The following is a 27,594-nucleotide window of genomic DNA, read 5'->3' as shown; positions in this document are numbered from 1 at the left end:
GTTGTGAGCTTATTCCTGCTATATATTTCAATATCAGGACCGTACGTAGTTATACAAAGTGCAGCGTTTCATAGTACCATTGCAATGAATACTAGCTGGTGGGATTAAAGTATTTGAAATTGTGTGCATTTAGTGGGGATTATTGTTAACATTAACCTTTGAAGGAAAGAGATGACAAGGGAATTTTTCTTCCACAAGATTCGTGTTAGGTAGTATGGAGGCTTCGAAAAGGAAGCAGAGCTGTAGTTAAACGCCATGCACCGAGTTTCTGGTTAGCACAGTTACCAGTTAAACTTCTAGACTGAGCTATGAATATACTGCTGAATTTGTAGCAGTTTCTTTCTCTAATAGAGAGAAGATCTATCTAATAGAGAGAAGTGTCTATAAGATATGAAAGAAAAATCTGCTTTGGGTGCCTTTTTTTTTTTTTTTTGGGGCTCGCAAGAATACTTTGTTCATTGTTTCTAGAAAAAAAAAAATATAATGGCAACACATGACTTTGGAAGCCAAAGCAGTATGTCCTTAATCTAGTATTATCCAATAAGTCTGTTTACTTAGACACAGAAGAAATGAGATAGTCTTACATACTGTTGCCTGGCTGGCAGTTTTTGTTTTTGCTTTCTTTCTGGCAACTGTAACTTTTTGGAAGGGAAAGTAAATACATTTAAAGAAAATAAAACATAAATATGAAAGCAATCTTTAGAAATGGATACGAGTTAATTGGGTGTGACTCAGTTTTAACTTGATGAGAGTCAGAAGAGATCTAACAAGATAGGCTTCAATTATAGTTTTGAGTACTTATTTCCCTTTTTATCAAAATAAAAAAATGCGTTATTTTACTCATTTTAATGTGAAAATTTGAAATTTGAATTATGCAACAATGAACAATGAAAGTGAAAACCTAGAGGGAATGATGGATTTATAAAGAGCATTTTTAATATATAGCATGCACGTATACAGCATTTTCTTTAGAATAATGCCAGCTATCAGCACACTCGCCCCCTCTGTAGTACTTAATCTGTTTCATGGCTGCCTTTGCAGCTGGAAATCAATGCGAGGGGGAATATTGAAGTCTGCCTGCAAATAGGATTGTTCAAGTTCTGTTCAGTTTTATCATCACATTTTTCAAGTGGCAAGGAAAAGCAAGGCTTTCAGTATGTAACTGATATTAAGTTTTTAAACATTTCTTTTTCTTGAAAAGTTTAATAGCTACTTTTATTGAAAAGGATGCACTTGTGGTTTGAACTTCGTTTTCAAGCATCAGTCTGTTTACTGCTTACACTGAAATATATCGAACTAGAAGAGACAGAAGTAATAAAATACCAAGGTGTCATATTTTCAAAATCCCTAGATACATACATATATATATGTATGTATAAATATTAATGAGAAGAGGTTTTTTGCGTATACGTCTGTGTTTTATTTTTTTAAAAAAGGTCAAAACTGAAGAAGTTTAGTTTAATCATCTAAGTTATCTGAATAGACGATTGGCATTTGTAAAACCCTCTGTTATGTAATTATGATTGCATTCTTAATGATCAAAATGAGTGGTTAGGTCTGCATATTTAAATGCTGTTGCGCAGACTGTTCCACTTATCTTGCAAAGGTAAACATGGAGAAGCTGCCTACAGCATTTTCAACTGTATCTGTAATTACTGCATAGTGAGGAAAACAGATCAACAAGTGCAGGATATGAAACTTTTAATAAATCAAAGGGCAGAATGAGAAGGGAGACTTTGTACAATGCAGTCAGATGCTTCTTGTGAAAGTCCAATTTATATGCTGTGTATAGCTTAAAAAACAGAGTGAGAATTGTAGTAACCAATTCACTGCATGGTGAACGTAGTGCAAATACTACAGGTGATGGTATTACTGGTGTAATCAAGCAATCTCATCACTTCAACAGTGGCCTCTCCAATTTCCTGATAACTGTTCTATATTCTACAATATGTAATTGTAAAAAAAGCCAATATTAAGAAAATTTAAATAATTGAAAATACTAGTGATTTATGGAGACATTTCACATTTTAAAATGCACAATTTTCTCTGTTTTCTGTGTTGTCTCTATTTTCAGTTTCTGCAGGGTTTTTTTGAAAAATGAAATTTAATGTGGTCTCTTACCACAGTAGAACAGGAGAGGTTACAAAGTGAAAACATCTCCTGTTCACTTTTTTTTCCCCCCTCCCCTTTGTAATAACAACTCTCTAGATTTTCAAATCTGTTCTCAGGAGTTATAAATCCTCCTGAAATTTAACCATCTTGACTAATTGTAGGGAGCTGTGGAACACAGGTCCAGAGAGGTGCTTACATGTGGGATGTTGAAATGGTCTATATGAGGTAGTATAAAAATCACATAAGATCACAAAAATTAAAGCTGTTGTAGTTCAAACTAGTTGGCTCGTTGCATAAAGTGGTTAATTATGAGGAGCTGTATTGACTCGGAGTATCTGAAATGCTGCTTTCTAGGGCGGTAAGTTGGTTGGCAGTAAAGATCAAATAGATGAGAGGAGCAAACTGCTTCACTAGCTCAAGTTAAAACCTGCTATTGCTTTTGAAGGCGTTTGTTAGCTCCTCCTCAGTCCTATGAGGAGGATGTGCACCTTACTTGTATGCAGATGTGTGACTAAGCATTCCTAGAGGTCACTAAGTTACGATCAAACAAGATAATTAAAATAATATCCCTAGGGACGCAGAAAGTCCCTCTCTCTCTCTTGAAAAAGGAGACTTGGCTAAACATAAAATCAGAGGCAAAAATTAAAGAACGTGCCAAAAAGGAAAAGACAAGTAACTAGTAAATTACTATTCCAAATCACTAGTAAGATAGTTAATAGAATAACTGCACATTTATTCCTGGTAAATCCAGTGATAAAATTTACAAGACAGCTACTACTATAACTACTAAGGAAGGATAACACCAGTGTTTGCTGAGTTGTTGATTAAATAAATAAAATTTCCAATATGACTGGATATTTTGCAATACTCATACATTTTCAGAATTTCTGGCAGCTGAGTAATTGCTCTAAATGTAGATATTTTTGATAGTGATAAATCTGTAAAGCCGTTTTAAAGCTGCTCAAGTTAGAGCAGCTGGAGCAGGTTGCCCTGGACCGTGTCTGATCGGGTTTGAGTGTCTCCAAGAACGGAGACTCCACAGTCTCTCTGCCAACCTCTGCCAGGGTTTGATGCAACCTCACAGTTTAAAACAAAGAAACAAAAAGAAAACATCAAAACATCAAAGTGGAACACCATTTTCTTCTTCTTTTAAGTGGAATTTCCTGTATTTCAATTTGTGTCCTTGTCTGTGGGCGCTGCTGAGAAGTCTGGCTCAGCCTTCTTCACAGTCTCCCTCAGCAGGTTTTCATACCCATTGGCAGGACCCTTCCCTGAGCGTCCTCGCGTGCGGCCCCAGCCCTGCCAGCCCTTCCTCACGTGGCAGATGTGCCCGTCCCTTGGTCACCCCACGGCTCCCGGCCGGGCTGGCTGCGCTGTGGCCGCGGCCTTCTGCTTTGTGTCCGTCTCGAAACCACACGGACACCCGCTGCAGCTACCCGTGAGCTGCACTGCAGATCACAGCTTGAAGCTCCATTCCCAGGGTGTCGTCTTAGATTAAAGTTTGGATTTTAATGGAAACTTAAGGTTTTTTTTTTTTTTTTTCTTCTTGTTCATCAGAGAAATAATGATTTGTTTCAAAGATGGCATAGTAGGCGTTTTGCTGTCATGGTTTCCTGATTGGATTATATACTACTTTTTAAATGATACAGCAGTTGTCCAAAATCGGTGGAGTGATAAAGAACAGAAAGAAAATCATATAACGTAATCCGCACTGTCTCCTCCTAAGCTAGGCTGTAAGATTTGTTGTTATGAATTTTTCTTTATTTAATAATTTCAAGCCAGAAAGCTATGATAGGCAGATAGAAAGTGTTGAGGTAAGTGAGCACAGAAGTGGGTTGCAGACCTCGGCTGTGTGTTTATGTTACAGTGTACATTGTACAGTTTCTAAATTGTGCTTTCAGGAATGGAAGTGTTTCGTATTTTCTAACTGTATGCATACATCTTTGGCTCTAACCCATAAAGGGACTGAGGCAGGTACACTGTTATGTTTAGGTGCAATTCTGCTGAATGGACTTGAAATGCTACTCTGTAAATTATAATTTTAGAGGGTTGTAAGGATTCATCCATTCATATATCTTTACAAGATTTGTCATTTATTTTAATGCCAAACATTATGTTTCTTATAGCATAAGGACTGCTACTATATACTAATTTTCCATTTCTTTTCAGTGGTACATGATAAGTATTGTGCACATCTATAACCGCTGGAGAAACAGTGAAATACGGTGTTATGTGAACGGTCAGCTGGTATCCTATGGTGACATGGCCTGGCACGTTAACACAAATGATGTAAGATTTTGTTTTGTTCCTTTTTCGTAGCTTTTCAGCACAAAAAAAAAAAAAGTTTAAAAAAAAAATTGAAAAAGACATTCAAAAAGTTTCTATATTTATTTTCTGTATATCTTTGCATTTTTTTCTGTACTTTATTTGGTCTATTCTTTAATCCGTCTTCATTAACTAAAAGATTATCCACTTATTTCTGTGGATTATAATAGGTTTTTATGTATTTTGAATAGTTGCTCTAATGAAATTTGCAGAGTTTTAATTTGTAGAGACCAATAGTTAGTAGTTTGAATATGTCATATGAAATCATATAAATGCTTCAAAATGTTTTTCTGTATCCTTGTCTTGGCTTTGGAAGAGCTGAGAGGTATACGCTTCATGAGGTAGAAAACAGACTCTCTTTTTTCTTGCCTAAAAGTTTGGATGGGGGAAGCAAATACAATAATTATCTCACGTTCTTTGCCCTCATATACACCATATAAACTTCCTGAGAGAGCGCCTACTTACAAGAAAAGGCCACCCTCTCGGTTTTCACAGGACATGGTTTCTTCTTGGTAGTCTAAACTGTTTCTGATAAGTGAGAATGTGATGATTCAAAAGTCAGCTGAGACCTCAGAAAATCTCTCCTAAGTTACTAATTATTTTTCAGGGAAGTCTGCCCTCCATAACAACAAATGCTTATCATGTGAGATCAGGGTAAGGTTCTATTAAGTAAGTCCTCCAATTTTACCAGTTCGGTATGTCTAAGTTTCACACCAGGTTGCTTGAATTTTTACGAGTTTTGCACACAAAATTTCATTTTGGGCAGAAAAAAATGCATCTTACGTATAAAGCCGGGAGTTTATTCTTAGTCTACGAAAAGTCTTAACAATATGATGGAAAAAATATGATTAGTCTGGTATTATTACAATAATACCAGCATTTATAGTTCAAAGCATAAGCAGTTAAAGCTGTATGCACAAAATGCGTGGGATCTACCTCTCTCTCTGATGGCTTGCTCATTCTCCATTTCCTCTCTGAGGCCTGAGGTTGGTGGCTGCAAACTGGGGGCTGGTGGGCACAGTGATTCGCCAGCAAGCTAAGGGAGGAGGAGGAGGATGTTGGTTTCTTTGTCTTCATGCCTGGATCCTCCTGGGGTCATCTTTGCACATACACTAATATGCTTTTAAATTTGGCTTTCTGCAATTTTATCCAAATTTACTATATATGGTGTGTTTTGCGTATGTTGGATGCCTGCTCTTTTATTCTTTTGTTTTTGATGTCCAAAGATGGTTTTACCCAGTTTCCAAGGTTGGATTTCTTAAAATGATCACCAGTTGGCCCAGTAATCATCCCATATCTCTACTCCTCTACGATATAGCCTGTGCCTGCCCTTTAAAGACTTCTGCTGTCACACTAGGCCTGTATTTCTCTACACTGCATCACGTGCTGTAAATGCCCATGTAGAATAGCTGCTTGTTACTACCATCCCTACAAAAATTATACTATACAATTATACAAAACTAAGCAAAAGTAGAAGAAATTAGGCCATAGTAATGGGGAAATGGCTGCTACAGCTAAAGAAGCTAACGCAAAGCTCCAGGCAGACCCAGACAAGTCCAGACACTAATTTGTGACAAGTTCTCAGATCTGTGTTGTTAAGAGTTTCTGGTGATGGCAACACTGCATTCACTGGCATGGGAGACTACAGGTAGTTGTAAGCTCTTGCTCAAGTTTATCTGTCTGTTTATCTAAATGCCTGATTCTTTCTCACAAAGGTAAAAGTCACAGAGTTGCGAGTGTACCTCAGGTTTAAAGATATGCCTAAAATTAATGCTTTTTGCTTCCTTTATAAGTGAAAATTTCTTTATTGGTGGATCCTGAGGAATTTATCGTAGCCCTCACAGATCTCATATTTAAAAACAAGGATGGTGGTGAAGAAGACCCGTTTTAAGTGTTGTCTTCATTTGGAGTCATGTGGACGTTAAGCTGCTCTTAGCGCAGGAATAGCCAATTTATTCCTTTTTTCTTAACAGTATTCTTTGCTACTCACAGAAAATACGGTCTTTTCTTAAAACATGCTTGGTTTAGCAAGCTTTAGTTATTTTAAGTTTCTCATGAATTTTTACTTTCTTATATCTGCTTTTTGACAGACTTTAACTTATGAAAAATATCAGGTATCAGTAGTTCTTAATAAATTTTTGTAATAAAAATCTATTGGATCAGAAGTAGGAAATAGAACAGAAACTGCACCTGTGCCTCCCCAGGTGCAGGACTTCTCATTTCCCCACCGAGAACTGGCAATATCTCAATCCATGTTTTTTGTACCTTGGAAGACACTGAAGTAAAGATGACAAATTTTATCTCTTTGGACAGGAATCCCTTTTTCCTAAATTTTTCCTGGACTGGTAGCAGTTAACCGTTTTGACTCCATTCTCTTGACTGAAACATTTGTTTGGGTGAATCTGAATAGCTGAGAGAAATAAAAAAGCAGATTTCCTAGAGGCTGCTGGTTTGCTGACTCTTTCAAAAAATGAGACTGTGTTCCATTTTTGTGTTAAATAAAGTACATATGACACAAGGAAGCTGAGAGAGTAGCCTTGTGAATGGTTTAGTGCTACTAATGGAGCACTTCGTACTGCTTAATGCTCTGTAATTCACCAGACTTTTGTTCTGGACTGTTAAGGTCTAGACTTTCTTTCATCTGAAAGCTTTTTTTTTTTTTTTTTAAAGCACCAGAAGAAAACCTTCTTCTTTCTTTTTTCTTAATCTATTCTGAAAGAAGAGCACCACTTCACGTAGTGAGTAATAGGAAATGCAAAAATAGAGAATACAGGAGACCTTTTTGCATCTGGAGGAACAGTCGTGGGAAGGAGGAATGGAAAATAAGGAAAATAAATCTTTCAGCTGTGGAAAAAGTCAGAAAGAAAGTTTAAGGTCAAACAAAATCATGATGGGCAGTTGTCATGGAAGAAGATTCTGCACAATTTGGAAACTAGAGAGAACCATACTTGTGTTTCCGCTACAGATGTATCATGTGATTTTGGATAATGATTTCAGATATGAACCAGCTCTGCGCTGTTTGTTAGCACAACAAGGAGGGAATAATGTATTTGAACATGTTCTTTGTTAACTTTCAAAATACACAACTACTTGTATAGCAGTGATAGTTCTGATTATAAGGAAGCAACTTCCAGGCTTTCATATTTTCTAGAAGAAAATAGGGAAGGTTGTTTAATTTTCTCTATTATAGGTCAAAATTAATAAAAACAACTCCTACTAGTCAGTTATAACAGAATGCTGAGCAAATATATACTCACATGCATATGTAAATAAGTGCTATTCAAAATGAAATTGTTCACTGCAGGTAATCAGGTACTGAAATTGGAAATGATTGATTTATTATCTTAATTACAGCCTTCCTTATATTTTGCCTTATTAGCTGTACCTACATATTATTTCACTGTATAGCTAAAGTTTATTAACATTGCTTTTTTTTTTATGCAGAGCTATGATAAATGTTTTCTCGGCTCTTCGGAGACTGCTGATGCTAATCGAGTGTTTTGTGGCCAGCTGGGAGCAGTGTATGTATTCACTGAAGCACTCAACCCAGCACAGATTTTTGCAATACATCAGTTGGGACCTGGATATAAGGTAATAATGGATCTTAAAAGCATACCTTTGTGCAACTGGAAATGTCAGAAAGTAACTAGTAGCTGAGTTGAAAAGTTTGTGAGAAAGTAGATATTGCATTAGAATATTAGAATTTCCGTCTACAGCTGTTTGATTTGTTTACAGCAAAGATTTATTTTGTGTGATTTGTTTTCAGGACTTTTCAAGCATTGTAACTAATCTTAAATTCCACTAGTTTTGAAAGATGCAAGAAATTTCTTTAAAGCATAGTCAAAACATGCTTGTAGGTGAGTTTTGTGACATAATCAGATTAGGACAATTTTTTATTTGATGTACTGAAAACTGGAGAAACTTACCCCTCTTGCCCTGTTTTGTGTTTAAAACTTGAGGTAGAATAAAGTTGAACAAAGAATAATAAACTTATAAAAATTCTAATGAATTGCACAGTTTTGAACCGTTTTACTGAAATACAAGTTGAGCTTTTTACTAATGCTTTGCCAGTGATGCTTCAGGGACTGTTTGGACAAATAGATGGTACGTGCATAAATGTGGATCTTTAATAAAAACAGTCTCAGTTATTTTGGATATGCCTGCCTGTAGTATTTCATCAAGAAAATCAAAGCAGATGTTTTGCTGAAGTCTGCGGAAACTGCCCAAGAGAGAAGACTTGAAAATGAATGGGCAAATCTAACATCTGCTACAGACTACTGAATTTCTGCTAACAGTAACTCTCAAGTTTTCTTTTGCCAATTTATGAAATTTGCAGTATCAGTTGAAAAAGACTTTGGAATTCTTGATATGTACTGCATGCTTCAGCTCAAAAAAAATTAACAAGTCAAATAATATTAATTTGATGTAATTAATTGTAAAAACAGCTGACACTTGAACGATATGCGAGCTGAAAATATCCTTTACTCTGTGTATGTAATGTGAATAGGTAAGTATACTGTTGTGGCCCAGGGAGCTGCTCTTTTGTTTTCCATATCTCTGTAAGGAGTGCCCACCTAAATCTTTAAGTAGGGTGTTTAAGTAGAGTATTCAAAGATAGAAGTCAAATAGAAGATTAGCAATTAAATCTTGGCTCTTTTCTGATCCTGGGAACCCCGTGATGGCTCAGCATCGGACAAACCTTTCCCTGAGGACGTGACACTGTGCAGATCCTGTCTGGGTAAGGGTTTGCTAGCACTTTGGTCTTTGGAGCTCTCGATAGGGTATTGCTAGGAGAAGTCTGTTCATCCTTCAGGCTGGGAAGCAAAAGGACATTTACATGAGCATGCGCTAATTCACTTTTGGACAGAGACGAGAACTTCACAGATGTCATAAACACCGAGTGGAAGCTGCCTACAGGCTCCTCCATTGCAATTAGCCATCTAAGTTTCTCCTATGGCCAGGGGCTATATGTAGTGTCTACCCAGGCTAGCTGTAATGTGGATCACAGGCTCTTTAAGCACAATAGTCCTGGGGTTAGGATTTCTGGCTTGGAGAAGAGGAAATCGATTGCATATTGTTGATGGTTAAAATCTTTACTGGAACTAAAAATACTCACAGTTATTCAAGAGACACACCTGTGCAAATGAGGAGCACTTTATTCTGGACTTAATATTGTATTTTGTTTGGACGAAGACTTTTGCAAATTTTTTTTTTTGTCATACAAAAGCGAGTTAAAGTATTCTTATGCTTCTTAATAATAAATGTAAATAAATCCTTGTGAATTCAGTGATTTGTGGCAGCATCCTGAAGTGATATCAAGCCCAGATAAGGGAACAGTTTTGTTTCAAGAAGTGAAATTTATTATGGAATGTTTGTAGAGAGCCTAAGGGCAGTGCGTGGGCTGCATGGACGATAACTTCCCATCACAGCTAGTAAGTGAGCCTGTGAGTGGAGGAGGCCTGCTGGGCCTGCTCTTCATGCACAGAGAAGGGCGGCTGGGAGATGTGGTGGTCAGAGGCCATCTGGGGACAGTGACCATGTAATGATATGGTTTGCAAATCTCGATGAATCAAGAGGGGCGTTGACAAAACGACTACGTTGAACTTCCAGAGGGCAGACTTTGCACTGTTTAAGATGTTGGTTGGGAGAGTTCCTTGGGAGACAGTCCTGAAGAGCAGAGGCTGGATTTTCCTCCAGAAGGAAATCTTAAAGGCACAGGAGCAGTCTGTCCCAATGTGCCAAAAGACAAGCCAGAGGGAAAGAAGACCGGCCTGTCTGAACAGAGGCTCTGTGAAAAGAGTTTACCACATTTGGAAGAAGGGGCAGGTAGCGGAAAGGGTACAAGTAGGTCACTAGGGTGGGAAGGGACGAAATTAGAAAGGTGAAAGCTCGGTTGGAATTCAGTCTGGCCACTGCTGTAAAAGACAACAAAAATGTTTCTACAAATACATTAACAAGAAGAGGAGGGCCAAGGAGGATCTCCTTGCTTTACTGGATGTGATGGGGAATATTGTCACCAAGGATGAGGATAAGGCTGAGGTACTCAATGCCCTCTTTACCTTAGTCTTTAACACTGAGATCAGTTATCCTCAAGGTAGAAGACACCTATAGAGTGCAGAATAAACCCCCCATGATCCAGGAGGAAACAGTCAGTGACCTGTTACTCTGCTTGGACACCCACAAGTCTATGGGGCCAGGTGGGATCCACCCAAGGGTTCTGAGGGAGCTGGCATAAGTGCTTGCCAAGCTGTTCATCATCTATCAACAGTCCTGGTCAACTGGGGAGGTCTCAGACCTCTGGAGACTGGCCAGTGAGACACCCAGCTACAAGAAGGGTTGGATGGAGGATCTGGGGAACTACAGGCCTGTTAGCCTGACCTCAGTATTGGGGAAAGTTACGGAGCAGATTATCTGGGGGGCAAATGACAACCAGGGCATAAGACCCAGCCAACAAGAGTTCATGAAAGGCAGGTCCGGCCTCACAAACCTGATCTCTTTCTATGGCCAGGTGACTGCCTAGCGGATGAGGGAAAGGCTGTGGATGTGATCTGCTTAGACTTCAGTAAGGCTTTTGACACCGTCTCCCAATGCCTTCTCCTGGAGAAGCTGGCAGTTTGTGGCTCAGACAGGTGGACTCTTCACTGGATGAAGAACTGACTGTATGGCCATGCCCAAAGAGTTGTGGTGAATGGAGTTAAATTCAAGTGGTGACCGGTCACAAGTGGTGTTCCCCAGGGGTCAGTGTTGGGGCTGGTCCTCTTTAATATCTTTATAGATGATCTGGATGAAGGGTTTGAGTGCACCCTGTGCAAATTTGCAGACAACACCAAACTGGGAGGAAGAGTTGATCTGCCTGAGGGTAGGATAACTCTACAGAGCGATCTGGGCAGGCTGGATTGATGGGCTGAGACCAACTGTATGAGGTTCAACAAGGCCAAGTGCCAGGTCCTGCACTTCAGTCACAACAACCCCATGCAGTGCTACAGCCTTGGGGCAGAGCGGCTGGAGAGCTGTGTAGCACAAAAGGATCTGGGAGTGTTGGTTGATTGAACATGAGCCAGCAGTACGCCCGGGTGGCCAAGAAGGCCAACGGCCTCCTGCCTTGTATCAGGAAAAGTGTAGCAGAAGCAGCGAAGTGACTACGCCCCAGTACTCGGATACTGTGTTCAGTTTTGGGCCCCTCACTATGAGAAAGACTGAGATGCTGGAGTGTGTCCAGAGAAGGGCAATGAAGCTGGTGAAGGAGCTGGAGCACAGACCTTACAAGGAAAAGCTGAGGGAGCTGGGATTACTTAGTCTGGAGCAGAGGAGGCTCTAGGGAGACATTACTGCTCTCTACAACTGCCTGAAAGTAGGTTGTAGTGAGGCAGGGGTTGATCTGTTCTTCCGAATAACTACCTATAGGACAAGAAGAAATGGCCTCAAGTTGCACCAGAGGAGGTTCAGGTTATATATTAGGAAGAGTTTCTACATGGAAAGAGTAGTCAAGCATGGGCACAGGCTGCCCAGGGAAGTGGTGGAGTCACTTTGTGTGGCAGTGTTCAAGTGTGTAGATGAGGCGCTTAGGGACATGGTTTAGCAGACATGCTGTTGCAGAGTTTGTGACTGGACTCAATATTAAAGGTCTTTTCCAACCGTAATGATTCTATTCTGTCATTCTAAGTGATTCTCACAGTACACGTTTTCATGCTAGGTGACATCTCCCTTAGTTACTACCATATCCTCATTAAAGTGTTGCCAAATTCTTACTGAATTTTCAAAATGTTAATTAGATGGAATTTAATACTTTGGGAACGTATTCTATTTTTAGGTGTAGAGTGAGTTAGAGCACAGTTAGTGTCCGATTCCTTCATGAAGTAGTTTCCTTCCTTGACTAAAAATCTGCAAATAGTTTGTATTAATAACAATAAAGATGTTCGTTAGTATCTTTGGTTCCCATTTCTCACTGCAGAAGCCTCTAGAGGCTAGTCAAAATATGTAGCTAATGTTTTACTATATAATTTTACAAGACAAATATTCATTAAAGAGTAATATACTTCCTGTCTGTCCAGTGCATTGATATACAGTTGCTCTATAAGGTGCATCTGCAGTCAGGTACAACATTTGTTAAAATCAGTCCTCACATCTGAATGACTTTAAAAGCCTCATAATTACTTTAGCTTTAGTTTCATCTGAATTTAGCATTGGATACAGGAAGTTATTTGGACTATGCTCTTCCGCTACTATTTTCTGTCTAATTTATTAAGTTCTTACTGCAAAAGATTGCTTTGGAATGTGGTAGTGCATATAGTGAAATTGATCTTTAAGCTGTAAATATGAAATTTCTTAATTATATTAAGGAATATACCATATTAAATATGAAATTCTTTAATTACGATTATTAAATTCCTTGGGAGGAATTTTTAAATTGTTTTTAATTGTTAATTGTTTTTGAATAATTTGGGACAATTCCTTTTATAATTTTTAATGGTTACAAAAATTAAAACTGAAAATTTTTTTTTGGGATGCTGCCATCCTAGTGTAAAAGTTTAAGAGCTCTATCACACACTTCTACAAGGTGCCCTATCTGTATACTCACAGTTTCAAGTATTTGAAAGCTGAAATATTGAAGCTGGTTGCCAAACCTTTTTTCTATTTTTTGAATTTTCATTAATGATTGTAGATGTAAGCATTGCAGAAATGTATGTACTGTTGAGTAAATACTCATACCACACAATTTATTTAAATTTTTTAATTTAAAAACCTGAAATTCAAAGTTCAATTCAAATTTCTATAGAATATGTAAACTAACAAATAAAAGCATACTGAACTCTGGAAGTTTATGCATATACATTGGATCTTTCCTTATATTCGCGTGGTATTTAAGGCTTGTGCTAAATGAGTGAAATTAGGCTTCTCGGTTTAGTTCAAAGGTACAAAGGCCTTTTAAAATTGATTAAAATATTTATGTGGCATGGGCTTCTCTTGCAACTCTTCATGATGTCTGTTTCCTTTCTAAGTGGAAAATAAAGATATGGAAAAAATAATTTAAAAAACTCTAAAAGTTGTTTTCAGTTTTCTTTCCATTGCTAAAACTATAGCTTAAATGTTGACTGAATGCATTATATCTTATGGTATCAAAACTAATTTAGACCATTTTAATGATACCTGATTGTTCATCATTGTCAGGAGTTGTGAATCGAACATTGTGCAACTGCTCCATATCCAGAGATAGCTACAGTAGATAGTTGTCACTCTCCTATATACCTGGAAAAGTTATTGATTAATTTTTTATACCACTTTATTATAATCCACTAATAATGATTACCCTGAGAAGATAGTAAAGATATGCAAATTCACATTCACTCTGTGTTTCTAGATAGTTCTATAGTATATATTGCAAACCAGTACATCAATGGTGGTTGGAGGATTATAGCAGGGGTTACTTTGTGGTTGTTCAGAGCAGTTGCTGCTTTGAGGCTGCCAAAATCCAAGACATGCAGGTTTGCTATCCCTGGTCAGATACTCAGGGCAAGTCCTTCTCAGAACCCCAAGGAGTGCAGTCCCAACAGTAGTTTTTGGCAGTTTCTAAAACAAGAAATAATTACAATAACAGAGGGAAAAGAACCTTTCCTATGTTTTCTCAAAATCTTTGGAAGCAGGCTCCAACAGCAACCTTGAAGACAAACTCTAAACCATTTTCAAGTCCTGGTCCCTCATTTTACTGCTTTATCTTGCTGCTCTGTTTGTCTGGTGTTCATGGAGGTTTGGACACCACGAATAAAAGTAATTCCCTCCAGTTGTATAGTAGGCATCTCTATGCCCTCTCATTCATTCCTTCACAAATCAATCCCAAGCAGAGATTGAGGAAAGACGAGATTATCTTGTTAGCCAAGCTGAAGAGCAGGTTCCACGGAGCTACAGAAGCAACACAATTTCTTTCTGTAATCTACTCACAACCAAGAAAGTGAACAACTCCCAGAACTTAGACATCTTGGAAATGCTACTGATTGCTGGCTTTATTTATGTAATGGAAGCCTGAGATGTGCCTTTCACTTCAAGTTAGTCTCTTTCCTCGCTCAGGAGGGTGTTATTTAGGTGAATCCCTTCAGATCCTGTGTGGGGACAGTGATCCAACAGTTAGAACATTTCTTATTCCAAAGCAGCCTCCAGCAACATGTAGCTGGAATGGCTGGACACATGAGATCACATTCGTGCCTGAATCTGGCTTGTTGATGCAAGTTGCCCTTTTGGAACCTTTTCTTTAGTCATTCATGAAATGTGTTATTCATTCTAATTTTGGTCCTGTTAACTGTTAGTTAAGGAGCTTTTCAACCTTCACAAAAGTTCAACTATTCTGGATACCTTCTAAGCTCTAATTGTGCCGATTTTTTCCTCTCAAAGGAGAATTAATTCAAAATGTTTGAACATTTTTGGAGGATGTCATCATAGAGCCTTTCTGAGCAGAGAGGCTGTTATTCGGCCTTTTGTTCAGATGCCTACACAGTTGTCCCTAATGGTTTGAGATTGGGAGTGGAATCCCGAGAAACCTGCCCTTGGCCTTGTTAATGGCAGGCATGCCTAACTGTGAGTGTAGTATTGCAAGCAACACTAAAGCCACAAAGTTCAGGAAAAAGCAGAGCTTGTCCTACAAAGAAAAGAAAAACTGATTCTCTTGCATTCCAGCCTTCATCCACCTTTTTTTTAGGATGTAAGTAGAAGCCAAAAACTTTAGGATTAACTTGACAAGTCCTTAAAATCAACTAGTACCTCTTTACACATTGCATGCTCATTGAGGAATAGTATAAACATAGAGGCAGTTGTTAAAATTGCCTTGCCAGTCTTGTATCTGAAATGGTTTTGTATTACCATCTGGCTCAATGTGTTGACAGAAAAAAAAAGATCTATTAAGATTGTGTACTTTTAGATACTAAATTCCCAGTTGTTCAAGATCTAATTCGCATTAATATTTTTGAACAAAATATGGCTCATTGACCATATGAGTAACAATACTGAAAAACTGCCACACTTGATAACTACTGTGAAGAATGCATTTTTTTTTCTTTTTAAAGAAAAAAAGGTTTTATTTTTTAAGAGGAGTTGGGAGGAGAATATACTGGCAATAGAACAGTGCTGTTTGCCTCTTCCTTCTTCAGTGTACCCAAATCTGACTATAAACATCTTATTATTCTCAATCATATTTAGTAGAAACCTGTTAGCATCGAGTTGTTACAGCTCCCGATCTCCTCTGTGCTGTGTGTGCTCTCTTTGAGTCCTGCAGTTGCTGATCAGTTCTTCCACCTGCCAAACCAATGCTGTCAGAAGCTGCCGTAAGGAGGAGGAAGTGAGGGCCGCGTTTCTGCTCTCCCACTGCTTTCCCTGCACCCGTCAGTGTTCCCTGCCGGCGAGGGGGAGAGGACATGGGCCCAGCTGCCTTGCAGAGGGGCTGCCCCACGGGGTGGAGCAGCCAGTGAGGTAGTGTGGGAGGGAGAGGGCAACGTTTTGGTGCTTCTTCCAGCAGGAAGTTTCATCACGTCCCCTCCTCGCAGCCCTGGAAGCCGCTGTCACTGCCCTGGCCTCGTGCCCAGCTTCAGGCTGTGTTTGCAGGTTGCCCTTGATGGGCGCTGCAGCGTCAGTCACTTTGTCATGCGTGCAGTTTGGAGCAGAACTCGGTTTGGAGCACCGCGGATGTGCGTGTGCACACGTGTGCACAAAGGACTCCCTGTAATGCACACTTACGTACCCCAGTTATAAGTTCAAGATGCTACTTTTGTTTGATTGCTGAAATTGAAAATTCTACTGGTAGCAAAATGGGGCAATGGTAAATCAAAAAGCAGCTCTCTTGCTCGTGGAGGAGAGACCTGCGGGCAGTTCAGTAGCCGTCCTGGTCAGGCCCAGCTTCCTTTGCTGGAGGAGTCTGTGCTGAAATAATTCTCTCTCTCCTCTTCCTTTGTTTTCAGTCTTGTAAGAGCAGCAACTTACCTTCTTCTTTTTTTTTTTTTATCCCATGTCTTTTCACCATATTTCAAATATGTTACATTTGTTTTTTTAGTTTGTATTGTTTTGAGTATTGCTGTTACACTTCTGGGCAGTTTCTATGCGGATCCCAAGGTTGCCTTCCTTCGGTGGCCAGTAATTAACCACTGGCAAGTTGAGCTTGGGCACTTGGGAGCCTCTGCCATCTTCCTGCGCTTGTTTTCTCCCAAGCCCTGGCTATGATGGGCATATACTGCATTTCTATTTGTATAAAGAAGGCTGGTATTCGTAATAAAAGATTATGATTTATCTGAATTTACAGCTTTTCTTTCTATCCTGTTACAGTAATCTTTGGGCAGAACTCACTATTTCCAGCTTATAGTCCCTTTCGTTAGATTATGATGGCATAGGATTCTTTTTATGTCTTTTTTTTTTTTTCCCAAAAATGTGATGCAGTGTTATATTGATTCCTAGTTTATATGCCTGACTTTCAAATAACCGTCTTGGATACATTCTTGCATTGTAAACTCTGAAAAATAGAAGATGAAGTAGCGCTTAAATCTGTTGATAAAACTTTAATTTAGAGAGTTGCAAAATTTCCTGGTAATAAAATGATACAAATTTTGTGCTGAAATGCTTTTCTCAGAACTTTTTTTTCCATTATATACATGTCATCTGTATAAAAATAAAACATTTGGAGCTTTCAAATCCGACAAACCTTATGGACATGAAAAAATTTACTGGGTAAGAAGTGTTTTCATGTGGTAACATAACAAAGTGTAGCACATGCAGAAATGCACATATTTTCTAAAGTAAAAAAAAAAAAATCACCAAGCTATTACCAAGCTATTTCTGTCCTTGCAGTATGTGTACAGAGTTTTATCTATATAATTTGCAAATGTCTTTTGGTATAAAAAATTCTCCCTTCTTCAAGACAAGTCCATAATTGGTAGCAGTCATTTTCTAAGTGAGATGTAGCCAGCAGTATGAACAGAGTGTCAGCTCTCAAGCTTTAAGCTTCAGGTTTTTCTGTTTGGATGTTTCTGCTCCAGCAAGTCGTGCAGGACAGGAGGTGCGGGGTGAAAACGTTCGGTGCTGAGGGCTGAATGACCACAGGGCGGGCATTTGGGGGGGTTACTTTAGTCTAACTCTAGTCTGATCCTGCGGACTGAATGACTTTGAGCAGTTGGAGGACATTTCTGAGCTGGGATGCTGGGATGGTTCAAACGGTTTTGCAATACAGGCAAAGGTGCAGCCAGAAGGGTTAGCTGGGAGCTTCCCTCCGAAACGCAGTCCCGTTCCGAGCTGAAATGCACGTGTTGCAAATGGCGGAATGTGCAGGCCGGCTCCGGCGGCGGCTGCCGGCAAGTGCCCGATGGACTCCGTCCACATCCCGCTGTGACCCACATGCAAAAGGGCCACTTGTCACAGGAACTTGCCTCGGCCTGTGTCACTCACTCCAGCACTTGCCCGTTCCCATCAGTTGCCCTCGAGCAAGAAAATTCTGTCAGGCTTCCAGTAGTGGTTTGCAAAAGGTGGCCAAGTTTTATGAGCTTGCATAATAAGCACTCGGAATATGTTTGGAAATAGCAGCGGAGCCGGTAAATTGCCTGCTTTAATTCTTGCAGTCTGGATAGCAACAACCTCTATAATCCCATTTTATATAGTTTCATGAAACATAATTTCTTAACGGGTTGAGGAGGAGAGAAAAGTATTGGCTGGGACAAAAGGGATGAACACAATTGTATTTTGAACTCAGTGTAGGGCTACACGCAGTGAAAATGAGCGTAATGGTTCATAAATAACTCCACAATAGATTATTACAAGTCGAATAAAATTCTGGAAAATACAACATTGAATTTCATTTAGCATTGTTAAATGGTGGTCATTTCTAACAAATTTCTTGACTGTTACCAGTACTGTGTGCGACTACTACTTGTCACTGTCAAATAATTGTTACATGCACAAGTAGTTGCATGCCAAGTAAATGTGACAGTTTTTTGCAGAAGGGAAGAAATCTGTCTTCTTGTGCTTAACTGATTTGTCCATGCTGTCAGGAAATCCAGTTTTGGATCAGATATGAGTTGTGATGTATTTGAGTAGTGGAGATTTTCATTCAGTCTTCCTTTATAAAAGCTTTAAGTTTGAGAATTATTAATTTGAAATATGATGTTTATAATTTTATTTAGATTTTATTTAGACTTTTTTAATATAAGTATCATTTGCAAGATATTTGTATTCCTGACTGTTAATGAAACATGGAATTTATACTGTTTAAAAACAGCTGATCTCTTAATAAAAATGATATAGATTTTAATATTCCGATTTGAGTAAATTTTTATTATATATGCAAGGCATTTAATTTATTCTGTATTTGTTGTATGATGCATCCGCTGTTCTTTAACATGTTTATAGCTGTTTAATATGATATTTTTATTCCATGTAGTTAATTTTGAAACCCGTTAATACTGATTCAGAGAGGAGGTATAAATAATACTACTTAAAGTACCAAATAATACTACATAAAATAACAAATACAATATTAACATGGTCATGTGGAGTAGAGTAAAAAATGATCTCACTGTTCAGTAGCATTAAGCAACTGGAATATTAAAAACAAAATATAACTGGCTCTATATTATTTTACAAGTCTCAAGTATTTTACACAGATTTCCCAATAAAGATTTTATTAAAATATTTGCTTTATAAAAGCTACTGTGTTTTCTTTTTGTTTCAGAGCACATTCAAATTTAAATCTGAGAGTGACATTCACCTGGCCGAGCACCACAAGCAAGTGCTGTACGATGGGAAGCTTGCAAGTAGCATTGCCTTCACGTACAACGCGAAGGCGACCGACGCTCAGCTCTGCCTTGAATCCTCACCAAAGGAAAACCCTTCAATTTTTGTACACTCCCCCCATGCTCTTATGCTTCAGGTTTGTGTCATCTTTGTGATAGTCATAATTTTGTTAATTGAATTAACCACAGTAGAAAAACTATCATTTAGCTGGGTGCTGCTTCTAATTACTTCTCTTATTACATATACAGAATTAACAGATAACAAGCACATACTTTTTCTTCTTTAAAGCTGTTTTTGTGTTCTCTGCTCTGTGTATCTCTCTGCAAGCTTAGAGAACAGCATACCATTGTGCTGCTAGGGCTGCTGTCCATTGCAAAGCTTTTATATCTTAACATTTCAGGGAGGAGAGTTGGGAACAAAAAGTACGTAATCCTCTGAATTGTTTCTGTGTTGCATACTGACGCAGTTCCTGTTCTGTGATCTCTATTAGCTCAGCATCACTTGGATAAGACAGTTGTTGTGTTGTTGTACAAAGAGGTCTTTGTTTTGTATTATTTCAGCTCTTAGTATACCTGTCACCTTAACTCGCCTTTTTGCTCATTTTCTACAGCAAAATATATTTTTTTCATTAAGAAACATGTATCTCGTACCATGAGTTAGTTTGCCGTGATACTGAATTTTCTGTTTACTGCTTGCCTTCTATTTCAGTGCACTGTATATGACATGTAAATAATGAAACTAAGTTAGAACACATCTCATGTAGTTTTTACTCAGTTCAGAGTTAATGTGTTATCAAGTTGAGATTTGTAATTGTCCTTTCACATCGATATTAATTGAGATTTATTATTATTATTATTATTACCTAGGATGTGAAAGCTATCGTTACCCACTCCATTCACAGCGCAATTCATTCCATCGGAGGGATTCAGGTTCTTTTTCCTCTCTTTGCCCAGTTAGACAATCGACAGCTGCATGACAGTCAGGTGGAAACAACAGTTTGGTAAGCTTTTATCAATCACAACATAGAAAAGAAATTCAGCTAACAATACTTTCCATTCTGTTGTGGGAAAGTTTTGTTTGCTTTCTTCTTTTTTTTTAAATGCTGTTACTTACATTTTACCTTTATTGCTTTGAGAATGACACTACCTTTGAAAAAGTAGCAACCACCTGAAAAGATTCCGGGTGGAGCTGGTCATGAGATTAACTGGATTACATAATGAATTTGAATTATTTCAGTCATTAAGGATATACTATTTTTCAGTTTTTGCAACTTTAATATATAAATGTACTTTTACTTGATAATGCTCAGTGTATTTGTTAATGCTCAGTGTTGGGTTCATTTTCTTGCTCAAAGGATTGGCATTTGAATCCATACTTAATAGTATTACAAATTATATATATATATATATATATGTATATGTATATATGCATGTATATCACATTTATGCTAACATATGGGTGGAACATTGTGACCATATTTGCGTTGCAACAGTAGCTGTGAGTGCAGCAAGAAAAAATGGAACCAAAGGGAACTGCTCTGCCAGCGAGGGGCTCGCTGCAGGCTGCAAAGTCTGCACTGAAGCTGGAGAAATACTTTGGGGTAGCCTGCACTGCACAGCGTAGAGGTACCAGTGCTTAAAGATCTGGTTAAAGATCTTTGCCACCTACTGCGTCTTGGTAGGGCCTTAATCTGGAGCAACAGGAGGAGCCCAAAGTCCTCAATGTGCAGGAGGGGCCATGGACATCTTCCTTGGAAGGCTAGAAGGAGGTAATGAAACTGGAAAAGGGATGCTCAAGCGCAGGTGTGGTCAGCTCCCAGGCATGATGGCAGGGAGCCAGAACCTGCCGGAAAACATTGTTTTAGGGCTGACTTTTGTGTTTGAATACATTCATAAAACAGAGGATATTGAGCAGCAACATATTGTATTCTGTTAATTCTTCTGTTTTTTTTTAATAGTTCAATAGTAATTAGTTAACTGAACACCATATTAAAAGCACCTACAGTTTTGAATGAAAAAAAACTGAAAATGAGATGATGACATAGGTTCTCCTGAAAGCTCATATATCTCATTCTAATTTCAGTAATTAATAGATTTGTTAAAATTTTCCCAAATTGTCTGCTTTTCCTCTGGTAAATGATTTCTAGCTAAAATGACTGTTGAAATGTATTTTTCCATTCCTAATATAGTGTGAAAAAACGTGTTTCAAATAACTGTTTTCTAGTACAATGTTAGAGAGATTTCCACATCTCTACTTTTTAGTAATTCTGTTGAAAAAATGTTGAATGTTATAGATAGAAAAGCTATTTGTGTATTGCTTTGTGTGGGAAATTCACTTTCACTAAGTTGTTTTGCAGTATATATTTTGTGTTGAAATATTATGAAGTAAGGGGAAGAGGGAAAAAAGATTTGATTTGAAATAACTGTGAAAAAAAATCTGTATGTTTATATTTAGTGGCACAGCAATGGGAAAAATGCTTTATTCCAATTTAAGAAAGATTATATGTGTATGTGTATGGATAAAATATATGTTTGGCTTGTGGATGAGCTGACTCTATAATAGGTGCCAAAGCAGCAGCTTGCTGTGTTCAGAAATGGAGTGAGAATGTAAGGCGAGTTTTGGGAATGCAGCTGAAGCCCTCGGCTTCCTTTGTGTGTGGTCTGACGGAGTTAGTTGAACTGTAAGTAGGAAAAATATTCTGCCTGAATAAATCTATATTTATTCTAAATTTAGGTTGTATTCTAGCAAGAGCTGGAATTCATTATGCTCTAAGATGGTACAAATGTGTGACACAAAAAGATGTGTTGCCAGCTCAAGAACATAGCCAAAAGACCTTTAAACAAATGGCTGCTTGGTGAAAGAGATGCAAGCTAAATCACCAAGCTCTTGGTTCATGTGCATTATTTTCTAAATTTTTTATTTAATAGGATATAGAGAGTGAGACAAATAATAAAATATTTTTAAGTGAACAAGGAAGTGAGCATATGAAGAGAAACAGATAAAAGATTTCTCAGGCAAAGAAAGATAAAATGGAGAACGGAAAGACAGAGAAAAATATGTAAAAGGAAGTGGGTAAAATTGAGACTAGCTGTTGGAGTTGATGGAGAAAAAAAGTATGCTTATTCTTACCTTCTTGTTTGTCCTTTTCTTTCTTAGATGCCTTCTCTTTTTATTTTTCAGATGTTGCCTCTTTCAAAATTCAGTTTCTGAACTGCATAGTTGCTTATGCCCTTCTTAGCTATGAAAATACAAGCATATTTACTTCATCAAGAAAAAAGGGCCAGATAACACTTGATGACAATAGACCGTTGCGTTTGTGAAGGCTTAGTACAGCTGTAGAATACATTTCTTGCTGGTGGCAGATGGGGGGCCTCAGAAGCTGTCTCTAGAACAGCTCTGCTGCCTTTCGTTTCACGTCTTGCTGGGAGGTGGAAAGTGTCAATGTCTTGACATGCCAACCTAAGTGCCATAGGTCTCCAGTCTATTTTTCTGAACCTTTCTTCTCTTCTTCTCTGCCACATTTATTAAAATTTGTTTAATATGTTCAAGTTTTCAGTTTTGGGGGGATATTTTTACATTGTAAAAACCTTGTCAGAAAGCTTAAAAGAAAACACTTTTTTATTATTTCCTTTATCCACTGACAACTTCAAGATTTTCTAAATTAATAGATTAGGTGTAAATATAATTTAAAATTATATATGCAGTTCTATGTGCATATAATAATATAATGCAGTTCACCTACCTAGCAGCTTTTTAGTTAAATGCTGTTCTTTGTGGGTCTCCTTTTTTTTCCCTTGTGTGTTTTTGTGTAGTCTTACCCACATCTTTCATGAGGACAAACATTGATATATCCTGCAATTCTGACCTGAAGCCTTGTAGACATCATTATACTTTTGTATATTTTGTATATAATTGAAAGAATGGGAACTGAATTTGTGTCTTAAATGTGTGTTTTCTTATTTGATATGATGCTCCTCGTATATTCATAACAGTGGTCTATCAGCTGGAAGGCCAAGACCAATACTTTCTGTCTTTCTGCTCAGTACTGAGGCTAGAGTAGACAATTTAGCAGTATAAGTTAACAAGATGTTTATATAGTAAAATAAAACAAAACAAAGTGTCTTTGTCTGTCACAGTACAGTTGTTATTTTTGATAATATCCATTGCTAATATACTAGGAAGGAATTTTTTCTTCATGTGTAGTCCATTTTTTTACATGTTGGAATTCATTTGAATCCACTGAGCATTAACATAAAGCTGATTCAGTCAAAAATATTGCATGAAATTTTGTAGCATCCCAATTCTATCACAGAATAAAGAATAAGCATTAATTCAAGTGAGATTGTGTAATATGTTTGGTGAAAAATCTGAAAGTAGGAGGAACTATAGCTGTTTGCTTAAATAGATTAAGACATTCCAAGAACAAAAATGAATCTTGGTTCTGTCTTTATGTGCTTGTTCTGAAGGTTACGAACCAGATTTGCTAGATCAGATGCAGTAGAAATAAAAATGAATGTAAATGTTTTTACTGTTCTTCACAGTACATAAATGTAGTGTCTAGCTCTATCTGAACTTTCTTAAAATGATATATAAAAGAAATCCTAAAATATATTGCAATAAATGTAGATGGCTTTTAATTTTGTTTTATTACTGACATTATTCTGACTCTTCAGTATAGTTACCCCTATTCAAGGTGAATTGGTGAAATTCCACGACCATCAGTGCTTATGGCGGGAAATAGCTGCAAATATTTAAATTCCTGCTTTTCATTTTTTCCTCTAAATGTTTTATCATGTGTTTTGCTTTAGTCAATTAATAACCTCTACCTAGGTTTCTTTTAGTAGTTTTTATATTTAAATATTGGCTTTACTAGGTTTCTCTCTGCAGCTAGTAGTTTTGCTGAATCTTCTTTTTGTAGATGAACTTGGAGAAAAGCACAAAGACACAGTTTGATACCAAATATATTTTGACATTTCAATTTTGTGATGTTTTGATGAAATATCTGTTAGCTTAAAATACTTATTAATACTTGCATTCATATAACTAAATTATCTGTAATATAGTGGTGGCAAATTAGGTGGATGTCAGGAAATGGCCTACATACCTAATGTATTTTATCTTAGCATCATTCAGTGTTTTTCTTGTTAGCCTCATCAGCCCAGGAATTTAAATGGGAGGGTGGGTATCAAAGTCATCGCATTTCAGCATCCCTGCATTCACCTTTGTGCCTGCAATGATGCAGCTCCCAGCCCAGCTCTTCACTCAAGACCTTGGAGTTTGCCCAGGCAGGTCCTTGAGCACTTTTCCTTGCCCTTTTCCTTGAGCACTACCAAGGGAGTGGGGTCAAGAGTCACACTTAAAATTTAGAATCTCCAGATTTAGATCTAGGTTTAGATTCTACATCTAAAATTTAGAATCTTCCAGAATGATGATGACAGGAATGTGACTGTCCACAGCAGGCTAGTTGGATGATATTTATAATGGAATTGCAGTCATTGCTTGGGGTAAAATCCATTTTTAAACTCTGAAATTGGGGTGGCTCTACATATGCGAGAAGATTCAGGAATTGTTAAGGGTGCTGTGTTATGACTGGACTGGGTATCCCAAAGTGTTATCTCCATGAACAGAGGTCTGTAGTCTCCTTCCTGCCCTCACAAGCGGCAGCTGTTTGTCTCGTTCATATGAGATGAGTTTGGATGAAACAAACTCAACATTGTTCTGTTCTTTCCTTTGTCATATGATATGTGAAGGAGGAGTGAAAGGGGGAAAGGAAAGTAATATTTTCCCCTTTTGCAGAATCACAGAATTGTTAAGGTTGGAAGGGACCTCTAGAGGTCATCTAGTCCAACCCCCCTGCACACGCAGGGTCACCTAAAGCACGTGGCACAGGGTGGCATCCAAGAGAGTTTTGAAGATCTCCAGAGAAGGAGACTCCACAACCTCTCTGGGCAGCCTGTTCCAGGGCTTTGTCACCCTCACTGTTAAGAAATTTTCCACCTTATTTCTCTCCAATGTGTTTACAGAAAGATTTTTTTTTTTTTAATTGGAAGCTTAGGAAGCACTTGGGAGAGCTGCCTGAGCTGTAGGAGTTCTGGAGAATCGCAGAAGGGTTGCAGTTGGAAGAGGCCTTGAGACATCATCTAATCCAATCCAACCCAAACAAAGTGACCTAGAACCTAGGACCCTCTCCAGAGGCTTTTGAATATCCTCAAGGATAGACACTCCACTGCCTCTCTGGACAACCTGTTCCAGTCTGTCACCTTCCCAGTAAAGTTTTCCCTTGCACTCAAACAGAGCTTCCTGTTTCCATTTGTGCCTGCTCCTGTCATCCTGTTGCTGGCCTCCACTGAAAAGGGTCTGGCCCCATGCTCTTTACACCTTCCCTTCAGATACTTATGGATACTGAAAATATCATGCCTGAACCTTCTCTTCTCTCCAGATTGAACAAGACCAGCTCTCTCAGCCTTTCCTCATGAGAGATGTGCTCCAGCCTCTTAATCATTTTAGGGACACTCTGCTGGGCTTGCTACAGTAGCATCATTTGTCTCTTGTACTGGGGAGCCCAGAACTGCACCCAATACTCCAGGTGCGGCCTCACCAGAGCTGAGCAGAGGGGCAGGATCCCCTCCTTCGACCTGCTGGTAACGCTTCTCCTAATGTAGGCCAGGATCCCATTGGCCTTTTTGGCCACGAGGGCACCCTGCTGACTCATGGTTAACTTATTGTCAACTAGGACTCCCAAATCCCTCTCTGCGGAGCTGCTTTCCAGCAGGTCAACGCCTAATCTGCCCTGGTGTCTGGGTTTGTTCCTTCCCAGGTGCAGGATCCTGCACTTGCCCTTGTTGAACCTCATGAGGTTCCTCTCTGCCCAACTCTCCAGCCTGTCCAGGTCCTTCTGAATGGCAGCACAGCCCTCTGGTGTGTTGTATTTCCTCTGCCATCTCTCAGTGTGTCTCTTTTCTGACTTTATTTCACCTCCAGCATCATTAAGGGGCACTACTTGGTTTTGTGGCAAAGGTGTTTTAATAGCCAAAGTTGAATTAATGTGAATGAATGAGTATGAGTAAAAACTGGTAATGTAACACAGTAGTTTGACTGATTTAAAACATACACAACTATTTGACTTCATGTTTTGGCAGCGAATATGCTGTGATGAAAATTTCTGTTTGTTGTTCTGTTTGAATTTCTGTTCCGTTTGCTCAATTTATTTAAATTTTTCTGAAAAATACTGATACGTTTTAACCTTGAAATATCACGAGATTCCGCAGCATTAAGCACTTTTTTTTTCTTTTTTTGTGAATTAATTTCTTTCTTGAATATAGATAGTATTGAGTTTAGGAACATTCTTATAATTTAAAATTAAGAGACGAGTACCTTACAGAGCTTTTCTATATGAAAACAAGCCCTAGCTTTTTGGTGTATGATTTATCCCTAATTACACTTTCTGTCTTCATAGTCAGATGAGTTTTCAAAAGTTAGCATACTAATAGCCTTTGATGGAGATAATCATATGATTTGTCTTTGAGAAGCTGGAAATAGTTTCTCCTAAAGATAACCAGGTAGAACGAATATCTGCTTCATTTCCTTTTATATCGCCTCTTTAAATCATCTGCAATGACTGAATTACTGAGATCTTTATAGCTACATGTTTGCTTCAGTTAAAGCCAGGTTTTATAATGTACATCCAAGATTAAAGTTAGATAAAGAAAAAATTGCCTAGGAAATTCTCATCAGAAAGGGTAGCAGAGAGAAATTTATCTGTGTAGTGATTTTTTAAAAACAAATCTCAATTTTTCACTTTTATCGAAGTGTATCCAAGCATCATCCAAGCACATTCTTCGTCTGTGAGAGTATGGCTCACACAGCGAGCCTTTATCATGTGAATTTATTTGAATAAAAATGATTATCAGTGTTCCAGACAGGATGCTTTGTGAAATGATAAGAACTCATTTCATAAGAACAATTTATCTAATTAGTTTAATATTTTAGCTCAATGAAACAATAATAATTGTCCTCTTACTGGGAACTACTTATCAATTTAGAATTTGACAAAGGAAGTTCTTCCTTGTTCATCGATTGTAATAGCATGAAGACTTCATAAACCAGGGATCCCCACTGTGCGATTATTTATATTTTTATTTGTCATCTGCATAGGTTCTTTAAAATTCCTGATACAAATAGATATAAATGCATATTAAAGTGTTAACATTCTTTAATGGAAGATTCATGTTTCAGAATTTCTGAGTATTTTGAAGATAGCTGTCAGCAAGAGCTTTTGTTCTGTGAAGTGCTACAGTATCATATTTCTATTAAAGGAATAGCGTAGACTAAGGATTGTAGTGTTAAATTGAAACATAATGATTAAATCCATAGTTTTAAGTGAATGAGGGAGGCTAGGCAGTA

General features: G+C 38.1%; 1 protein-coding gene across 5 annotated transcripts in view; it reads left to right on the top strand.

Moving 5' to 3' along the window:
- Nucleotides 1–27,594, top strand: part of NBEA (neurobeachin) — a 460,133-nt gene that overhangs the window by 94,163 nt on the left and 338,376 nt on the right. For all 5 annotated transcript variants that reach the window (XM_088522208.1, XM_088522209.1, XM_088522210.1 and 2 more), the window contains exons 7-10: nucleotides 4,282–4,401; nucleotides 7,882–8,028; nucleotides 19,130–19,327; nucleotides 20,058–20,191. In XM_088522208.1, coding sequence (XP_088378334.1) covers nucleotides 4,282–4,401; nucleotides 7,882–8,028; nucleotides 19,130–19,327; nucleotides 20,058–20,191 — 599 coding nt within the window. The remainder of the gene's footprint in view (nucleotides 1–4,281; nucleotides 4,402–7,881; nucleotides 8,029–19,129; nucleotides 19,328–20,057; nucleotides 20,192–27,594) is intronic.

Source organism: Tinamus guttatus, unplaced genomic scaffold, assembly GCF_059628265.1.
Source record: "Tinamus guttatus ecotype Peru unplaced genomic scaffold, ASM5962826v1 Tinamus_guttatus_pri_ptg000150l, whole genome shotgun sequence".
NCBI classification, from domain to species: domain Eukaryota; kingdom Metazoa; phylum Chordata; class Aves; order Tinamiformes; family Tinamidae; genus Tinamus; species Tinamus guttatus.
Note: the sequence above shows the minus strand (reverse complement) of the source record. Positions and strands in the feature narration are given on the sequence as shown.